A 20,838-nucleotide genomic window follows, 5' to 3' on the forward strand; every position below is an offset into this window, starting at 1 on the left:
TCTATGCATACTTTGATGTATTACCTTGTGTTGTTCTTGCTTACTGTAAATCTCTCTGTATTAAGAGCGTCTGCTCTCTCTAGGTCGTCCTCAGACGAGCCCACCATCGTCGCTTCCAGTCATCCCGGTTCTCCATACATCTGGCCTGTTCGTTGGTACTTTGCGCTCCTGCGTCTTCTTGAGTACATCCACATCCACTATTGTTAGTGTGGGATGTCCTCGTGATCGATGCCTGTGTGTCTGTTAAACGCCTAAATTGTAAAGTGTGTGTGTGTGTGTGTGTGTGTGTGTGTGTGTGTGTGTGTGTGTGTGTGTGTGTGTGTGTGTGTGTGCGTGCGCGTGCGCGTGCGTGTGTGCGTGCGTGCGCGTGCGTGCGTGCGCGTGCGTGCGTGCCAGGGTGAGGGGCCCTCCATTAGACTGTGTTTAAAGTTATTTAGAAGCAGAGTCCCTCTGTGACGCTTGGCCCTCACCTCATCTCATCAATCAGGCACGGCTCCCTAAAGGGCCCCGGCGTGTGGTCATCAGTGCTGCCCGCCAGCCCGGACGGCACTTCGTCCGGACTTCTGGGAACATTAGGCTGTCTTACTGTAGCTTCAGAATGAGCAGCATTCTTCACATTCCATGCTGTATGAGGCGCTGCTATTTCCCAGATCATTTGGTCACGCTTACACTTTTGGTAAGTGTGAGGGGCCAGAACAAGATCGCATTAGTAGCCTGTTTCTCAATGTCCTGTTTGGGAGACCACCCTGCATGCACAGATCCAAATGAATGGAGGCTTTTACACTATAGATTGGTGCTCCAGTATTAGTTTAGTGATTCTCAAACGTTTTCATTTCAAGGACACCCCCCCCCCCCCCAACCCCAGTTTGATGTGCATTAGGCCATGGACCCCCATTCGATACAGTTTATTTGTATTTTGATCTTTGATTTTGAAATAGTTGAGAAACCGTGATTTACCATAGTTAAACTCTGGAAAACTACCCTATACCCCCTGGAAAGCTACTCTGCGCTCTCCGTGTGGTCATTGTTTTGGTAAGCGTGAGGGGCTGTGTTATCCAGACCAGATATCACGTAGTAAACTGTGGAAAAGTACCCTATGTACGTTAACCATGAGGGCATGACGCCCTGAGGGCGTTTTTGTGTCGTAATTGTGTTGTTGAGTCTAGTCGTCTGGCCTCCCCCAAACTATAATGCAGTAGACTGTTTCCTCGGGAAACAGACCAATGTTTTCCACTTGATATTGGTGCATTAACCACTTGTCTTTAACCCTGGAAGTGTCCAAGTTTGGAGGAAAACAAATACAAATGGCACATAAAGGAATAGCAAGACAATGCTTTAAAATATATAAAAATATACAACCTCCAAAATTGAGCAATGATAGACTGTAGGCTAATTTCAGATTAATGTAGTTTTTATTTTGTTGGCGAAGTGGTGAAATGTCAAGAAAGGCATGAAAAAACATCGTGTCCCAAAGTCGATCATTGTGGTGAACATTTTCTTTACCTTGGCCTCAAGAAAATGTTGATCTGAACCCTGCATCAACCGAGACTCAGATTTAAGGGAACCTTAGCAAATTGTGCTGTGTCGTTTGTGCATGTTTAAGTAAGTGTGAGCTGAAGAGGGGGGGGGGGGGGGGGGGGTCTGCTGTGTTCATGGTTTTAGAGGATGAGCTCATTGAGCTGGCAACCTGACTTGCTGACTGCAATCAGCCAAGAAGATAATAAGCTTGGGATTTACTCCAAGATCCACAAACTTGTTCACCGTCGGGCGGAGTTGGAAGGTACCGAATCTACTGTTTTCATCACGCTCTGAGCCTGTTAGATGTTAACACTCGTGATGCTGCCAGAGTTTGTCAAAAATAAAGGCGCTAGAGTGCCAAGCAGATGGGCAGATTTTACTCTGAAAGGTATAATGTTCCATTACTACCTCGCGCTATACCTCGTCTGATCTCTGTTTAGAAGCGTTAATATTCCAAACGAGATGCTTGGTTAAGTCAGAAATTAGGACGGAACATTGCCGTTCTGATGAAAACCAAGGACAGCGACGTAGATTCAGAGATATTAGCAAGTTTTGTCGGCCCGTAAACAAAGAAGTGAACGATGTGCGCATCCTAAATACAAAGGGAAGATATCATTGCACATAACAACCACACCAAGGGACAAACTGGAAAAAATACCAAAACCACTGCACTTCATCTTTAAATTCCCTGGCTGTGTCTGATATTTTTGGGGACCAGCTCAATCACATAGCTTTCCCACAGGATGGGAGACTAACCCGGTGTCCAATGACAGTTGGAACGGCCTCTGCCTCAGCTGATCCGCACACGACCCTAGTGTCCTACACAGCTGATTCCGTCTGGCCGAAGGGCTTTGTGAGGGTTTAGACTGCTAAAGTATGATCAAACCATCATCCCTTTATACCATTATCCCTTTCATCATAATAGCCTTAGCCTGTTCTAACTTGAAATCACGTGCATCAAACCTACAGAACAAAATCTATTTATATTTTTAAGTAATTAGCCATATCAAGTTCCTTAGCAACGGCAATTGTTAACCTGTGTCATGCTCTCCCGCATCATCTGGCATACATCATCTTTCTGTCTTTAGCTCTGTTGTGATAGGAAGGGTCACGTGCCAGGTACTTTATAGGTGATAGGAAGGGTCACGTCTGTCTTTAGCTCTGTTGTGATAGGAAGGGTCACGTGCCAGGTACTTTCGTCACGTGTTCTATTGGCACTGTCGTAATAACAGCACATTGAGCCTCCAGCAAAACAGAACAGTGTCAGAAACTGAAAACGATACACCCAGTACTATAGAACTGGGAACTATTCTTCTCCCTGCAGTAGATATGAAGGTGCATGGTTCATTCAAAGTGTTCTGCCTCATACACAGGCAGACTCTTCACATACTAGAGCATGTCTGAAATAAGTGTCAGAGCTGAAATCGAAATGTAAATATGAACTAAATGCCCAAACATGTAGCTAGGTGTAATGTTAGAGAACACAGAAGTGAACCTTTCAAACCTGTTTTCTCAACTCGCTGTTTTCTGCAAGACATTACTCTATAAGCCATATCTCCAAAACTGGTGGGTCAAACTGAACAACCAATATGTCAATTTGAAGCTATGATTCCCTGCTTTCATATGACGAAAATTAAAAAATATCCAATGGCAGTCCCTCAGTCAAATGTAGTCACATATGATCTACAGTATCTCATTGGTTATGTCACGTGGGGTACATTTCTTCCTGTGATGTTTATGTATTATGTTCCAGAGAGTAATTTTGAAAGTAAGTCAGTTCAAATGATTTCCATAACATTCTGAAAGTATACAAATAGACACATTTGTACTAATTTGTAGTGTTTTATTTAGACCGAAAGATGTACGTAGAAGCTAAGAGCGGAACAAGGTGAAGACATGCAACACAGTTGAAGAAAGAAAGTGGAAGATTTCATTCACTGTAAATTCTAAATTATGGGTGTACTTAGTTTTTTGTTTCTCTCCAAATGGACAACAGCATGACATGAAATCACTCCTCACAACCTCACAATAAATGGCCAAAAACTGATTTCTGCAGAGATGTCAAAATCACGACAAAGGGACAAGAATATATTTCTGCACTCTTTTCATGAGGCTTATTGTTGAACCATCTTGGCTAATCTAAAAGCCATTATCCTTTTCTAAAGCATACATCCAGTAGGCGACCCATTAAAAAAAAAAATAGGTGATGCTACGGATGTTTTGTTCACTTTGACCCAGATGAAAGTCTGTGAGACAGACAGACAGACAGACAGACAGACAGACAGACAGACAGACAGACAGACAGACAGACAGACAGACAGACAGACAGACAGACAGACAGACAGACACGGTGTATTCACAGGCTTCTTCGTGGAAGTAGGTTGCAACTGTCTCTGGGAGAACAGTTTTAAGCAGACAGATAGCACTAGGGAGACGGCTATATTTATGATAGCACACACCGTCCGTAACTGACCTGTTCCTGTCCCTATTCTGCCAGATATTGTGAAACACAAACCACTGCAGAGAGGGCTCTCTCAGATGCATGCAGTGGTGGACACTATAACAAGTACATTTATTACCGCACTTGACACTTATGCTGCTAAGGACGTGTATAGGCTGCCTACCCGTCCTCTCAATTAAAACCGTGGGGTGCCTCAGAGCTGTATACACGTCTTTAGGTCCTTTTTAATGACATGAAACGGGATTGCTGCAGAAATCCATTTTTTGACAGCGGCCGTTGTTTGGCAACGCCTTGCTCAGAGCTCCAGGACATGTTTTGTGCAGTGTGCGCAGCCATTCACTTCCTTGTTTATGGGCCATTATCTCTGAATCTAAGGCGCTGTTCGTGGTTTTAATCAGAACGCTGATGTTGTCAAAGCAACACTTTCCAGAAGGTTTGATTTTTCACAAATTGGCTTTGAAGTGATGTTACTTTCTCTTACTCTCTCTCTCTCTCTCTCTCTCGCACAGTGCACACACGCACGCACGCACGCACGCACGCACGCACGCATGCACGCACACAATATTTCAAGGACCACCATGACCGTGTGAGTTCGTGGTGAACCTTCTTGCCAACGAGACTGTCTTAATTCTGTCGTCTGTGTTTACAGTAGGTGTTTACAGTAGGTGTTTACAGTAGGTGGCTGCAATCTTCTCAAATGGTAGAAAAACACTGGACAAAAGGCATAGACTGTGGACACATGTTAGATTGACCCATGGTGAACAAAGCAGGTGATGAATGATGAATAGATTTGTTTTGTATACGTTATTTTCCTCTCGCAGACAGAATAAAGATTATCAATCAAACCTAGACCAGGGAGTGCAATACCGAACAGACACGGACCCTGACCCATTGTACGGAGACTCTATCATAATAACATCTACATCTACCTAGTATAAGCTGTGATGCTAAAGAGCTAAAGATGGTGTAGTTGCTGCTGCTGCTGCACCGGTTGCAGAAAAGGAGTGTAGGCTTCATGTGCAGGTTGGTGTGGCTGGGTGGTGGTCACGCCATTGTCTTGTGGATGAGGCGTACACTACAGCACATGAAGTAGGGCATATGTAACCAGTACCCCCCCCCCCCCCCTCTCTCTCTCTGTGGAATAACAGTGGAGAAGCAGAGCAGTTGGCCCGACCTGATGACAGCTTGTTTTTACACACGGATAAGACAGGATAGGTGGCAGAGAGGGAAAGTTGGAAAAGGAGTGTTAGCGACAGCGATGAAGAGAAAGGGACTATTTAACTTTGTCTTAGGACCGTGTTGCTCGACGATAACAACTCGTGGATGAAAGGTTCCAGTCGCCACGACTGATTTCAGTCCTTCTGTCTAACGCTGCTGTCTGGAGGAAACCACCTAACTCAAATAAACACCCAGCTTAAGTGGAGTCAGAGTTTTGTCGAAGCACTTTTCAACATGTATGATATGCTAAAGACGTGTCTACACGTCCTATCAAATAAAACCACGGGTGCCTGGGAGGTTTTTTTATATCGATATAAAACGGGATCGCTAAAATCAATTTTTTGACAGCGGCTTGCTCAGTGCACCTGGAGTCATTTATTTAACTGGTTGTGTATGTATACTGTAGAACAGCAAGAACAACAATTTAGAATGATAATAATACCCTAACATCATAATTCTACATAATCTTTTAGGATCACAAATCACAGATTGTGGGAGTCGGGACGGCCGAACAAACATTTTCAGTCGTGATCATTCGTTTTTGCTTTAATCCCTAATAACTGATTTTCTCACAGAAAATTGCAAAAAGAAAAAATTAATCATAAAAAAAATGTATACAGTATAGGCTTAAGAAAGAAAGTGCCAGAGCACGTGCAAAGACAGAAAGGAGGAAAAATAAATAATTGGTGCCACAGCGAGGCGATAGTAGCGCAAAGTGAGGTGAGAGAAATAGGACTCATATGGGCGACGTATCACTGGGGAAATAGGACTCATATGGGCGACGTATCACTGGGTAAATAGGACTCATATGGGCGACGTATCACTGGGTAAATAGGACTCATATGGGTGACGTATCACTGGGTAAATAGGACTCATATGGGTGACGTATCACTGGGTAAATAGGACTCATATGGGCGACGTATCACTGGGTAAATAGGACTCATATGGGTGACGTATCACTGGGTAAATAGGACTCATATGGGCGACGTATCACTGGGTAAATAGGACTCATATGGGCGACGTATCACTGGGTAAATAGGACTCATATGGGCGACGTATCACTGGGTAAATAGGACTCATATGGGTGACGTATCACTGGGTAAATAGGACTCATATGGGTGACGTATCACTGGGTAAATAGGACTCATATGGGCGACGTATCACTGGGTAAATAGGACTCATATGGGCGACGTATCACTGGGTAAATAGGACTCATATGGGCGACGTATCACTGGGTAAATAGGACTCATATGGGCGACGTATCACTGGGTAAATAGGACTCATATGGGCGACGTATCACTGGGTAAATAGGACTCATATGGGCGACGTATCACTGGGTAAATAGGACTCATATGGGCGACGTATCACTGGGTAAATAGGACTCATATGGGCGACGTATCACTGGGTAAAGCTCCTCCGCCCCGAGAGCCAGCCGAGGTACTGTACTGTGTGCTGCACGCCTTAAGCAGCCGGGTCCTCTGATTGGTGGAGAGGCATGCAGCTTGCCCCCCCCCCCCCCCCCCGCCCCCCCCCTCCTCCGAGTGATGATAGAGAAGGAGAGGAGGAGAGCAGAGGCATCAAGCGCACAGAGCAGACGTGTCTGAAAACACTGCTACTGAGACAACCTTTCGGAGAAGCTCTCTCTCCAAGCCGCAGTCTACAGAGCACCGGATTACAGTAACGTTTAACAGCCTTGTACTAATAGGCCTGTAAGGCATTGCACCTTCTAATTATTATAATTTTTTTTATCACTTAACATTATTATTATTTATTTACATTATTTATTTTGTAATATTCCTTGGAAGTAAGCCGATAGCTAGTTGCGTTTGATTCGTCTCGTTGAGACGGTTGACAGTCAGCGACCGACCGACCGGCGGCAGCAACAGCAGCAGCGATGGGCAGGCAGCAGCACAACGCGGCCGGGCCGACTCCGGGGATGCGCATGCAGCGCTCCCAGAGCAAGATGAGCCTCTCGGCCTCGTTCGAGGCTCTGGCGGTCTACTTCCCTTGCATGAACTCCTTTGATGAAGACGATGGAGGTAAGATGTGGTGATTTGTCACTGACAACAGCGGCTGCTTGGATGGTGGAGAAAGTAGAGAGGGAGGGAGGGGAGACGTGGTTCTACAACCGGACATTTGCAAAGTCCAGACCGGGAGACAAAGGTAGCTTGAGGGCAGATTTTATATGGCCCATGTACGGCTTCCTTCCTAAAATATATCATTTATGGCCTGCCAGTATGGGAAATGTATACAATGGAGTTTCTGGGTGTTTTTCAAATTAACCTGGGGAAAGAAAGGCTTTTTTAAATTTAATTTAAAACATCTCTAACATTTGGCTACACTGCCATTTGAATAAGATTTTTTTGGGACTTTAAATGAAATGGCAATGAAGCGCATGCATGCGGGAAAGCCTGCAGTTTTCACTGCCAACAAAAGACAATTGATATACTGTAGCACGTCGTTAAATAAATGGTTGTAATGTGATGCATTTGTACGTGACTTTGTTATGGTCCAAACTAAGGTACAGCGTGGCAGGAGGTGCAGTCGGCCCCGAGGCAGTTTCATATTTTCAAATGATGGCCACCTTTGAAAATAGTTTGGACACTGTCCTGTTCAATCCGGGAAGGAAGGAATTTGCCAATGAGGGATTGATTGATTGATTGATTGATTGAATGCTTCATTAGCAAGAGTGTTAGAGTACAGGTAGTATACAGTCAAATGCTATAGGAAAAGGATAACACAAGCCCCAGGGGGCTTGTTTCAATTGTGGTCCATCGTAGTTCATTCTTCGGAAATACAATATACAATTTGCAACTGGTCCCTAAGCAAGTACCCCCACCACCCCCCCTCACACACGCATATGCACGCACACACACACACGCACACGCACGCACGCACGCACGCACACACACACACACACACACACACACACACACACACACTGTTACTTCTGTCATATACATTTTACTGCTCCAATAGTATTGATGATTTCTCGTATAGTAATTGTATGTCTTTATTATGTCTTGAACATGTGAGGTGGTGGTTGTCGTGAAAAGAGCGTCACAGTATTGACTGTGGTTGTCGTGGCGACCGGACCGCTGCTGATGCTGCTGCTGGGCGTGCATCATCATTGAATACCTGCCACACAGATGTGTGCTAGTCCAGTGACCTCGTGACCTCATGACCCCCCTGTGAGGATTGGGTTTAAAATGAATCCAAATGCAGTAATAATGAACCACAGCATTTTGTTTAGCTATAGAGGACGACGGAAATGTGACTCGCACAAGTACAATCCTCACTGCTGTTAATGTAACCGTTTGTAGCTTTTGAGTTTAAATTAAATTGGGTTAATTAACACTTATGATTATACTGTGTGGTTCTCAAAGTGGAGCCCATGGTTGATTGATTTTTTTAAATATATATTTTAATTGTATTTATATATTTCGATATCCAGCTACATTGACCCGGTCAATGTAGCCGGATATCTGGCTACAGGTGCCCGGATAGCTGGCATTAGTGGTCCGGGCCATTGATTGATTGATTTATGAATTGGTTGAATGCTTCATTAACAAGTTTAAGAACCGTGAAGTCAAATGTTCTGCTAAAAGGATAACACAAAAAGCCCCAGGGGGCTTGTTCCCGTTGTGGACCCCCCCAGGGTTCCTTTATAGGTACCATTTGCATACTCTCATAGTTATGGGGGGGGGGGTCTTTGAAATGATATAAGTTTGAGAACCACTGCTGTTGTGTAGTGTGCGTATCATGTATATATAACAGATTGTCTCAACAGATTTCCTGGTCAAATTTGAATTTGTCCAGGAACGCTAGACCAAAACAGTTGCTGCACTCCCGCTCATTGTGATGTGATGTGATTGTGATGTTTCTCATCAAAGTCTCCTCCATATGGGGCCAACTGAACACGTAACGCTGCCATAAAACCGCTGCGTCTACCTGGGTTCATGCTAGGTACAGTTACATGAACCAAGCATTTGACCCCAATCTCAGCCATCCAATCATGGATCATGCTCATCCGCCCCCCCCCCCCCCCCCCCCCCATCCCCCCCATCCCCCCACACCAGTGTGGAGGGGGCGGGCGGAAGTGGCTCCGAGCGAAGCAATTATCCACGCCGCTTAAAAGGAAATGGAGCGTCACAATTATTCAGGAAATTATTCATCAACAGAGGGTTCAGTCATGCATTCATACAGCAGTTATCGTTGCACTAGATGGCCATGTTTTGGGTCGGGGTTTTTGCAGACAATTATGTGATCTTGTGATGGTTTGTGAGTCATGTAATGTGGATCTTGCATGTATAGTGAGTCATGTTACAATATAGGAGCCATACATTCATTGATGGGACAGGATATACAGTATGTTGCATTAATATGTTACATACAGTTGGAGGCCATCGATATTGTCCTTTTCTTTTTGCTGAGGTTTGCGTGATCTGCGCAAAAGGACAGTTAACCCATTTTGGGCGGGAACCCCTTTTGGTGTTTTAAACATTATGTTATAATTTAGCTATTGAAAAATAGCAGATCTACAAGCTCATAGCGCGCCACCGAGTGGCGCGCTACGAGCTTGTAGGTCTGCTATTTTTGAAAAATCGTGAAAATATTTATTTCAGAAAACTGGAGGATTTAGAAGGATTTTTTAAAATTTTGAGGTCAGGCCTAAATGGGTCAAATGATAAGGGACAATATCGGTGGCACCCAACTGTATATGCTCGATTCTTATTGGTCAATCACTGAATTCAGCGGCCTGAATGACCACTGCTATCAATAAAAGACAGACGGAGACAGCGCACCTGAATCAATCAATCAATTAAGCAGTCTGCAGGGCTGTTTATTATTATTATTTATTCAACAAGGCAGCCGTGTAAACTAACACACAATGTCATTTTACAGCTAAACAGTACACTAAGGGTTTTGAACGCATTTGAGGCGAGACATAACTGGCAATTGTGGTAACATAATATTGATTCATATATAGATTTGTGTTGTATAATTAAGCAATATTACACGAGAGGGTAATGCAGCAACGCAGGCGTGCATTAACGATGGTAAAGCACACGCTCAAGTGTAATATTGCTATTATACAACAAAAAACACTTAAAAAAACACGTTGACTAAATTTAATTAAAACTAAGATATTTGCTAAAAATAAATCATCATTTTTTTTAATGACATATGTAGCCACTACGACCACAAATGTCCCAATAAACTAGCTAGCCTAGCCACAGCGTCGGCTGCGCTCTGGGAGAACAGAGAGTAGCTGATTTTTATGTTTTGATTGCTGTTCCATCATGCTCATTTGAAGCACGGCTAGATGTCTGTTTCAACCAATCGGATTGCTTCCTCGAAACGACCTGTTGTATAATGATGATTTAAACATCACCCATGGTGTTTGTATATACTCTGTCACACAGAGAGTAGAACATATATATGGGCCTGCGGTTGCTTTGTGAGGTGTGTGTCAGCGCGGTATGTCCACTGATCACAGTGTTCTGGATTTACGGCTGTTTGCCACAGCTGCAGGTCACTGCGGACGTCACTGTTGGCCTCATCCATTGTGAGCAGTGAAAAGCGTGAGATTACTAGGACACGGCCCCTCTCTCTCTCTCTCTCTCTCTCTCTATCTCTCTCTCTCTCTCTCTCTCTCTCTCTCTCTCTCTCTCTGAGATGCAGTATGTCAGGTTTATTTCGCGTTCCACTTTCTTTCTTCTTCAGTGCATGGCCACGCTTGACTGTGTCAGAACGCTAGAGCGTTGAAACATGCAGGAAAATGGAGGTTAGATGAGGTGATGCGATATGCATGTAAAATGGTAAACCAATGATCAAGTCATGTCGTGTTCAATCCTCTGCAGTGATTGATTTACTCCAATGTAAGAGAAATACAATGATGTGTACAGAGGTTAATCTATTATCAATTGCACCCCAGCCATGTCATTCACATGCCTTACTGTCAAAGCCAGTAACAAACTACATTGTGCGTATCTACTCAGTATTTAACGAATAGTACTTTAACTTATATACAAATTTGACAGAGCAACTTCCACTTGTAGGTTAGTAATATTTGAATATAGTATCCAGACTTAAAGGACCTATAACATAAAATTCAACTTTTTCAATTTCTTTTGTGTTTTTGGGGCTCCCATATGTGTTTTCTATCCCCACAAATAACCAATTTTGAACAATCAGGCTTTCATATCATATTGGTGTTTTAATGGAAATTGCTCTCAGGAACAGCTCAACTGATTTTGGCCTCATCGTGATGTCATCAATGTCACCCTACTTTGTATAATTCCTCCTCTTCTTCAGTCTTCAGTTCCAAATTTGCATTTCCACTTTGTTTACAATGTCCACCATTGTTGATTTTCCAAGCTGGCATGGAATGGAAACAAGCCTGGTTTTATCTAGCATCAGTATTATAATGACTCAAATATTAAATAATCTGCACATCAGCACCCCCACCACCTCAGGACATTGTGGTACTGCAGCTAAAACTGCTTTGAAAGTCCAGAAAGAAATGACAAGGCCTGGTTATATCAGAGTGGTGATTGAGGCTCAAACCATTAGAAATAACTTTGAGGGACATAGACAATATGATATTAAATATTAAAAGCAGTTTTAAAATGCATGTTATTTGCGCTTTAAGTCTCTGTGTTAACATTGCTTCTTACAGCATCACTTGTGCAATATTCTGCAGGAGAGATGAATGTTATCTCAGGTATATTATAAACACACTCAGCAGTATGCTCTAATTCTGCTACAGGCCTTTTATAATGCAAACATACCTGCAGTGAACCCAGCTGTAATGCTCACATGTTCATGTAACCTAAATATACAATTTGTTTTATGTGTATAACTTAAGTGGTCACTTTACTACAGTATATAAACATGTACAGTATGTAAGCGCTGCGTGTCACTCCCTGCCTTGCTCTCCCTGTTTCCTGTCTGTCTACACCATGGACTATCAAATAATAAAAGGCAGGAAAGCCCAAATAAATATGATGTCTTAAAGCACTGTGTTCATACAGACATGCTTCGCGGATTCACGGTAGCAAAGCAATTACTAACCTTGTGTTTAACCCATTTTGGGCGGAAACCCCTTTTTGGTGTTAGCATTATGCTATAATATAGCTATTAATAGGGTTAACGGGACATTCAAAACATTGTTTATGGACTTGTGTTTAGTACGGTACAGTTGGGTGCCACCGATATTGTCCCTTATCATTTGACCCATTTAGGCCTGACCTCAAATCCTTCTAAATCCTCCAGTTTTCTGGAATAAATATTTTCACGATTTTTCAAAAATAGCAGACCTACAAGCTCGTAGCGCGCCACTCGGTGGCGCGCTATGAGCTTGTAGATCTGCTATTTTTCAATAGCTAAATTATAACATAATGTTTAAAACACCAAAAGGGGTTTTGCGCAGATCACGCAAACCTCAGCAAAAAGAAAAGGACAATATCGATGGCCTCCAACTGCATGTGCCGTATCATATGCCGAGTCATGCTGGATGTGTGTGCATCATCTCTGCCTTTACGCAATTTCAGGTTTGCGTAAAGGCAGAAGAAGTCCTGTGTGTGTGTGTGTGTGTGTGTGTGTGTGTGTGCGGGTGTGTGTGCGGGTGTGTGTGCGGGTGTGTGTGTGTGCGGGTGTGCGTGTGTGCGTGTGTGCGTGTGTGTGTGTGTGTGTGTGTGTGTGTGTGTGTGCGGGTGTGCGTGTGTGTGTGTGTGTGCGTGTGTGTGTGTGTGTGTGCGCGTCCGTCCCGTTCTATTTGTACTGCCTCAGAGTTACAAATGGCGTGTACTGTAAACTGGAAGCGTGTATTATCTGGATCGCCGTGTGTGTGTGTGTGTGTGTGTGTGTGTGTGTGTGCGCGTGCGTGAATGCATGCGCCACGTGGCTGCACACACAGGCTGTGGGATATAGGCTGGGTGCAGATGAGCAGAAGCAGGGCTAATGGATGGCGTCAGCTGTCGCCTTGGATCAGTGGATAATAGTCATAGGTAGCAGCCAGGACTCCATATCCCAGAGGCCCCCGCAGGCGGCCAGGCTGCAGACCATAATAATACAGGAGCGGGCGGGCGCCTTGCTCTTGCTCATTGGATGTGTTTGCTTATGCATAGGGTTAGGCCGGGTTACTGTAATCTAACGACACTGTGATTGTGTGAGTTCTGTATCTGCGTAGTGCAGGGTGCGGTCTGTAACAGATGTATACTGTAGTATATATTACACGACTTGGTCGAATGCTTGATTCTGATTGGCCAATCACTGAATTCAGCAGTGTGTTATTTCTTGAGACCGACCGCTCCGCTCCATAACAGACCGCTGTCTAATCAAAGCCTCAGAGCACCTTCAGGATGATGAGAAATGAACGTGGCGCGTTCGTTTGAACAGAAGGGCGAACTCGACGCATACACAGGATAATACTGTCCGTCAGAGTTAGCTCTGTGTCCGTTCACTTTGTGTTGGATGGACAGAGAAACGTGTCAACGATAAATCTCCCGGCGAAGGTCAATTCGGGACAACCTTGATGAACACACATAAAAATACAATTAGAGTTGGAGTTGTTGGTCAGACAAAAGAGACGCGCCATCAATAAATAAATCTCCCGGCGAAGGTCAACTGGTGGCGTGTGAGCCGCTCGGACGGCTGATTTGTGGTCATGCTGCAAGCGTTGACAACCTCCGCTTCCCTCTTGTCTCTCTCTCTCAACTTCTCCCTCTCTCTCTCTCTCTTTCTCTCTCTCTCTCTCTCTAGAAGCAGGAGGTAAGAAGCTCCGCAGCACCATCCAGAGGAGCACGGAGACGGGCCTCGCGGTGGAGATGAGGAACAGGATGACCCGGCAGGCCAGCCGGGAGTCCACCGACGGCAGCATGAACAGCTACAGCTCCGAGGGAAAGTAAGGAAGCGCCTCCTCCTCAATCAACCCTTATTTCCATTTCCAGGACTAAGAACTTAGTGCTTAAAACTAGTGCTTAAAGCATCATTCAAGTCAATTCTAAAATCTTGTTTGTCTCGCCAGTCTCATCTTCCCCGGCGTGAGGCTTTCATCGGACGCTCAGTTCAGCGACTTCCTGGACGGTCTGGGCCCCGCCCAGCTGGTTGGACGTCAGACGTTGGCCACGCCGCCTATGGGTGAGAAAAGAACACTACACTCCATGGTGTCCCTATTCTGTGACATGATTTCATTATCCTACTATCTGTAATCCACGTAACTCAAGACCTGTTCGCCACCAGTGACTTCAAATTTGACACACGCATTCGACACCACCACACCGGCCTTGAGTCGGTCAGATACACAGTTGTCCAGAACCAACCACAAAAAGCTCTGCTCAGGCTCTGCCAGTGGACCTAATGAGCCTAAGTCCCCATACCTGTAGAATTCCCAGCCTCTGCCTCAGCCAATTGATTGTCATGGCAACCATTCCACTTTCCACAGTCAGTTGGCACTCTTCAGACACAGGCAGACAGACAGATACAGAGATCTCCATATATGGAGACAAAAGGGACACGGTCAGATGGTTAAAACGGGTGCTATGACAACAGGTGTTGCATACTAGGTTCCCAACTTGCAGCGTTCCCAAGTAGGCCGGTGGCCGATGGGCACAGGTCTATTATGTGAAAATGATCAAATATAGATATACTGTATATCACAAAGCAGTGTTGATTTCATAGACTAAAAAAATGTTTGTCGTCTGCATCTTTATCATGGACAAACACGAAATTAAAACTAAGCTACGATGACTAAAACTAAAACTGAATATATTGTCTATTCCGTCAACAGATAAAACTAGACTAAAATGTGAGTAGAACTAAATGACAAGTCATTTTTTGTTTGGTTGCGCATGCAACCAAGTGTAAACTCAGGCTTTCCGATGCCATCAAGGCCAGCCAAAATACATGTTTTTGTCGACAAAATCAACTGTAGATTTAGATTAAAAACTATAGCACCAAAACATTTCACATGCCTAAAATGTGACTAGAACTAAATGACATTTCATTCAAAAGACTGCGACTAAACCAAATCGAAGTGTGTCATTATATAAAAATCACACCTGTGTGAACTGAGTGGTGTAAGGTCTTATACTGATCAGCTGTGGTCTGACGTAATGTCTGACGTAATGAAATCACACCCGGGTGAACTGGGTGACCATAGCAACCGTGCTAATTTTTTGAGCACAGACAGACAGACAGACAGACTAACAAAGCCAGTTGTAGGAGTGGTTTACACCACTCAAAAAATGCTAAAGAAAATGCTCCAGTGCTGACGGTGTGTGTCTGTGTCATACAGGTGACATCCAGATCGGCATGGTGGACAAGAAGGGAGCACTAGAGGTGGAGGTCATCAGAGCCCGTGGCCTTGTGGGAAAACCAGGTTCCAAGGCACTGCCAGGTGAGTCTGACACACCGCCGTGACCCCCTGCTGAGTGCCAGAACACTTTTAGAAATGTACTTTTGAGGGTAGGTATCCTAAAAAAAACCACAAAAAAAAACATGGGGCAGTATTATGCGTGTCTTAAGTATCAGGTCTTATTACTTAACTTAAGACCTGGAGGTGTGGTCAATGCTGTTTGGCCACTCAGAATAGCCAAATGGCATTGATCACGCCTCCAGGTCTTAAGTTAAGTAATAAGACCTGGTACTTAAGACACACATAATACTGGTCTCTAAACGGCCTCCTCCTGGCCAGCCGGGGCACTTGATGGACGGGAAAGGAACGGGTTGGAATAACGTGTTCCTTCCACGCGCTACGTCCAACCGGGGAAAACCCTCCCCAGGTGGTCAGGTGAAAAGAAGCGACTTGGACTCCTCATGCATTGAAGCATGAGGTCAGTCCGGTGCTCTCCCCAGGTTGGCAGAGGGAGTGCAGCGCCCAGGATTACATTAGATAATTGACACTGGGTGGAAATATGTGTTGCAAAATTGTTGGGTAAAAAGAGCTGGTTAGGTCATGAATAATGTATTTGAGAAATGTATATTAATTTGCTAAATATAATAACTTTCTCTAGCCAAGTTTTTAAAGAATCTCTCCTCTCCCCTCCCATTTTCTCCTCTGCTCTCCTCTCCTCACAGCACCATATGTAAAGGTCTACCTTTTGGATAATGGAGCCTGCATAGCCAAAAAGAAAACAAAAGTAGCAAGGAAAACCTTGGATCCTCTTTACCAGCAGCAACTGCCGTTTGAGGAGAGTCCAAGTGGGAAGATTTTACAGGTGAGTGGGAAAATCCGAAAACATGGTCAACTTTGTTTAGCTGTAGTGGTTCGTATAATTGTAATTGAATTTAGAGCATTGGTTCTGAAATGTTGTAATTTCAACGATCCCCATAACTCACAGGGTCCCTGGACCCCACTTTTAAACCACTGCTTTAGATATTTAATTCCTCGTATTATTACCATTCTCACTGATGGGTTTATTACCCAATATAATTCTCTGCTGTCTGGAAGAAACCAAGTAACTCCAAAATGTTTCAGGAAATGAAAAAAGATCCAGCTCAAGTGGACTTTTTAATACTTTCCATTGGTTCAATATTTCTTTTAACCAACACACAGACGTGAAGGGTGTTCAATAGCATTGATTTATGAAAAAAAGGGGAAAAGAATGGAGTTAGGTGGTTTCTTTCCGGACAGCAACGAGATATGACTTGATGTGCGCTTGTAGATTTTCAAAAGAATGTTTTGAACAATCTTTATTATTATTGAAAATTGAAAATATAGGATCAAGTGTTTAAGGCTAATGTATGCTTTACAGCGAATCCAGTGGCATTCAATAGAAAAAGACACATTTCCAACATTTTTATTTTCTCACCCCAGATCATCGTATGGGGGGACTACGGACGCATGGACCATAAATCATTCATGGGAGCAGTTCAGATACTCTTGGACGATCTGGACCTGTCCAACATGGTGATTGGCTGGTTCAAGCTCTTTCCTCCCTCCTCGTTGGTGGACCCTACCCTGGCCCCCCTGACCAGAAGAGCTTCCCAATCCTCACTGGACAGTTTCTCTCGGTCATAGCAGCAGCAGCAGCAGCAGCAGCAGTGTGTGGGACTGGTAGCATTATTGTAGCAAGCCAGTGTGTTGCGAATTGCGATGGATAAACAGGTCACGAAGCCCCCCCTGGTTACACTGCATGCTTGATGTTGTGTCTTCTGAGCCTGTTTCTAGGGGTGTGCTGAAAAGTGATCCTGTGTGGGTTTTTTTGAGCAAAAAAAAAAGAAAAAAAGAAGAGAATTCTAAAAACAAAAAAACGTTGCACACGTTTGCGGCGCGTTTGCGGGCGCGTCGGCGGCCTGGCGGCCTGGGGAAAACGCCAGGTGTTGTTATCGTTGTTGTTGTTGGAGGAAGCTGGAACGAATGAACGAACTCCTTAGCACGAGGAATCTGTGTCAGTTCCAGGTGTTTCATCCAATTCGAAGCCATGGGGGTCATGTACTGGGAACTGCTTCATGAGTTCTACAGAAGCCCTTTTTTTTTGTTTTTCTTTCGAATGAAAAATAAATGTTCCTTTTTTTAATTTTAATTTTAAATTTTTTATTAATTTTTTTATTTAATTTGAACATACTTTCTTTGATGTCAGTGTACGCATTGTATACTTGTACCTGAAGGGGTTGACAGGTGTTCCTAATACCAGAAGCTTGGTCACGCCACGCCAACAGACCTAGCCGTGTAGACGGAGCCTTGGAGACCTTTTTGTTTTGTTTTTTTACTTTATGAGAGGTGCGTCTCAGCTTGTGCACACAATCCACCCCTCCCTCCCTGCCCCTCCTCTCCAAAAAACTAAAAACTAAACACATCCAGAGATACTGTAGGCCCCTGTTCTGTTACTGATCCGTTTATATATGCAGCATCCAACCACACTGGTAGATCACCCCAGAGAGAGACTTGTTTGAAGTTAATCAAAGGCAATACTGCAGTGACGACCTTATTCGATGCTCCAGAACATCCAGTAAATGATCAGAAACCCTCACAGAAAAAAAAAAGAACTTGTAATGATCCAACGGCCATTCTTTCTCTGTTGATATATTGTATGAAATTTAAAAAGGAGGACATTTTTTTTTTTTTTTTTTTTGCATGGACAAAAGAATTTAGCTGAATTAAAAATAAAATAATTATTTTCTTGAGGCTGCAACTTGCAAAAAAAATTAAATTTAAAAAAAGATGAAGAAAAACAAACAAAACAGATCAGCCATTTTCAACAATTTATATTATTTTTAAAGATAAATTTCACTAGTGCATGGTTTTCAAGGAGAGTGAATGCAACAGCGTGATTAAACAGACACATTGTTTATCATTCTTTAGACCATCCATTATAGTCTGTGTTTTACAGACATGCAGATAAAGGGAAACTTAAAAGGAACATTTTTGGAGTTATTTATCAAAAAGAAAATGTTTATGTGACAAAAAGTATAATGAAAATAAATGTAAATTATTTATTTCATTGTAAAAGGCACAAGCCTTATGAAGATAAACATTATGTGCAAATTGTACATGTTTCTCTTTCCCCCCCCTTGTTCCAGGGTACTATTCATTGTATTATTCATTGCTACCATTGTCCAATCCCCTGATATTGTCCAGATTTTTTCGGACTGTTCGTTATTTTACAGTTCCGTATTGTTTTCGGTATGTCTTTTTATTTTGGAGTTGATTTGTTTAACAAGCATGTTGAAAAGGGATTTTTCTGCAACATGGCTTGGGCACACCTTACAGTAAACTCAGCATGTTTTGATAAAGACGATATTTGGAGTTTTTGCAGTTTCTTGTACAGTGCATGATCAACTTCGTTACTTTCCTCCCGCACCTTAAATTGAATTCTACAGCAAATTAGTTTATTGGTCTTTTATGGCCGGTTATTCAAGTTTTGACAAAAAGGAAAAAAAAAAAAAAAAAAAAAAGATTCCACTCCCACCCCCCCACCCAATAAAAAAAAATCATGATTTTATTTATTTTTGAGAAAAAAAGGAAAAAAAAGTGACATGGAAACTATTTTATAATTAATGGAGGTTGACAAAACAGTTGTGATTGCAAGTGTATTTCAGTATTGTTGACTAACATGCAAAAATAATCTGTATTGGTACAGGAAGAGGTCTTTACCCAATCAAGAGGCAGTCAACATGCAAAGAAGTTGTGTGTTGCTGAAAAGTTTAATTTTACAAGCACTGAATAAAAGAGATGAGCTTACCACAAGGTCAAACAACAAAGGGATATTGCCACACGAAATGCTTTTTTTTTCTCCTTGTTTAATGAAAATGAAATTCATTTACTATATATTTTTGTTAGTTTATTTCAAAGCCAAGACCAGTTTATTTTTTATTTTCTATTTTTTAGTAATTATAAATGCTTCTCAGGTCTGGGAAGTATATATGAATCTTATAGTTGCAGTATGTCTGAATGAAATTGACCTGAGGCACTATTCCTTTTCCACACTAAGGTAATTCATTTAATGTCCATGGAAGGCCTGGTTTGCTGTAAGAAGCTATATATTTCCATTTTTATTTTCATTGTACATACCGTTAGATGTCACAATTTAATGAACAAGCTAACATGAATAGACTGATAGAATCTTTCCGGAATAGGAATAATGCCTCACACGATGACAAAGACATGTTATTTATCCTTTTGAATGCCTTTTAATTTGTATTTATTTTTGTGCAATGTGTTAATGCCAAGGCTATGTCTTGGTAAAGTATGGTTGAGTACAGAGATTTATGTAAGTTATTTTTCAAATTAAAAATAAAAAAATGGATATTACACAATTTACAATGATGCTGAGTATTGGCGAAATGATATGATGAACAAACACGCATACAGACATACAGTACCTTATTACTACAAAAAACATGCAGGGCAGTGAGTCCCTGATCCTGCACTACAAATACAGTAGGCTATAGTTATAACAAACGATTACAGATTCACTTTATGCACTGGTTAGGTAATAGATATAGGGCATTGGTACCCAAACTGTCAAGGATTTAACTCAGAGAGTGTGCAAATGGTTCCATTTGTACACTCTCAGAGTTACAGACCCATTAGGGTCCATTTGGTTCCAAACCAAATCATTTTGGTTTGGAACCAAATTAGCTGGGGACCCCCTGGCACTCCCTCAAGGACCCCTGGGGGTCCCCGGACCCCACTTTGGGAACCACTGATATAGGGCATACAGATATGGTAAAAACATTAAAAAAAACATAAGCTCGGAAGCTCCAATACCATAAAAATCACACCCGTGTGAAGTGAGGGGCGCTAATATATTAAATTCTAACTCATGTTGATTAGGTGATGTAATGGTGATGTAAAACAAATGGTGCCAACACAAACGCCATTAACAATAAAGAGACAATATGACTTAATGAGGTACATTATGACAATTTTCCATTCATTGTCAAAGGCGTTTACAAAACAAACATTGGACTAAAGACAAACATTAAACCTGTGTATAGGAGGGGGCTGGCGCCCCTCAAAAACAAACAACAACAGTGGACAGGACCAGTTGCGTCATGCTGGTCAGTATCATGGTCAGTATTGTGTGGATATCAGTGACAGCGTCATGTCACAGGGCTGTGACAGCCCTGTCACGGGTTCGCCCTCAATATTGAGGCCAATCCCTTATTTGGGGTATACTTCCGGCATACTT

The 20,838-nt window shown here is 42.9% G+C and overlaps 1 protein-coding gene across 1 annotated transcript in view; it reads left to right on the top strand.

Moving 5' to 3' along the window:
* Positions 1–19,950, top strand: part of LOC306925126 (regulating synaptic membrane exocytosis protein 2-like) — a 203,526-nt gene extending 183,576 nt beyond the window's left edge. The window contains exons 21-25 of the mRNA XM_079503808.1: positions 13,964–14,105; positions 14,229–14,341; positions 15,498–15,599; positions 16,280–16,419; positions 17,019–19,950. Coding sequence (XP_079359934.1) covers positions 13,964–14,105; positions 14,229–14,341; positions 15,498–15,599; positions 16,280–16,419; positions 17,019–17,222 — 701 coding nt within the window. The 3' untranslated portion in view covers positions 17,223–19,950. The remainder of the gene's footprint in view (positions 1–13,963; positions 14,106–14,228; positions 14,342–15,497; positions 15,600–16,279; positions 16,420–17,018) is intronic.
* The last annotated feature ends 888 nt before the right edge of the window (positions 19,951–20,838 follow it).

The sequence above is a fragment of the Electrona antarctica genome, assembly GCF_951216825.1.
Source record: "Electrona antarctica genome assembly, chromosome: 6".
Classification (NCBI taxonomy): Eukaryota; Metazoa; Chordata; class Actinopteri; order Myctophiformes; family Myctophidae; genus Electrona; species Electrona antarctica.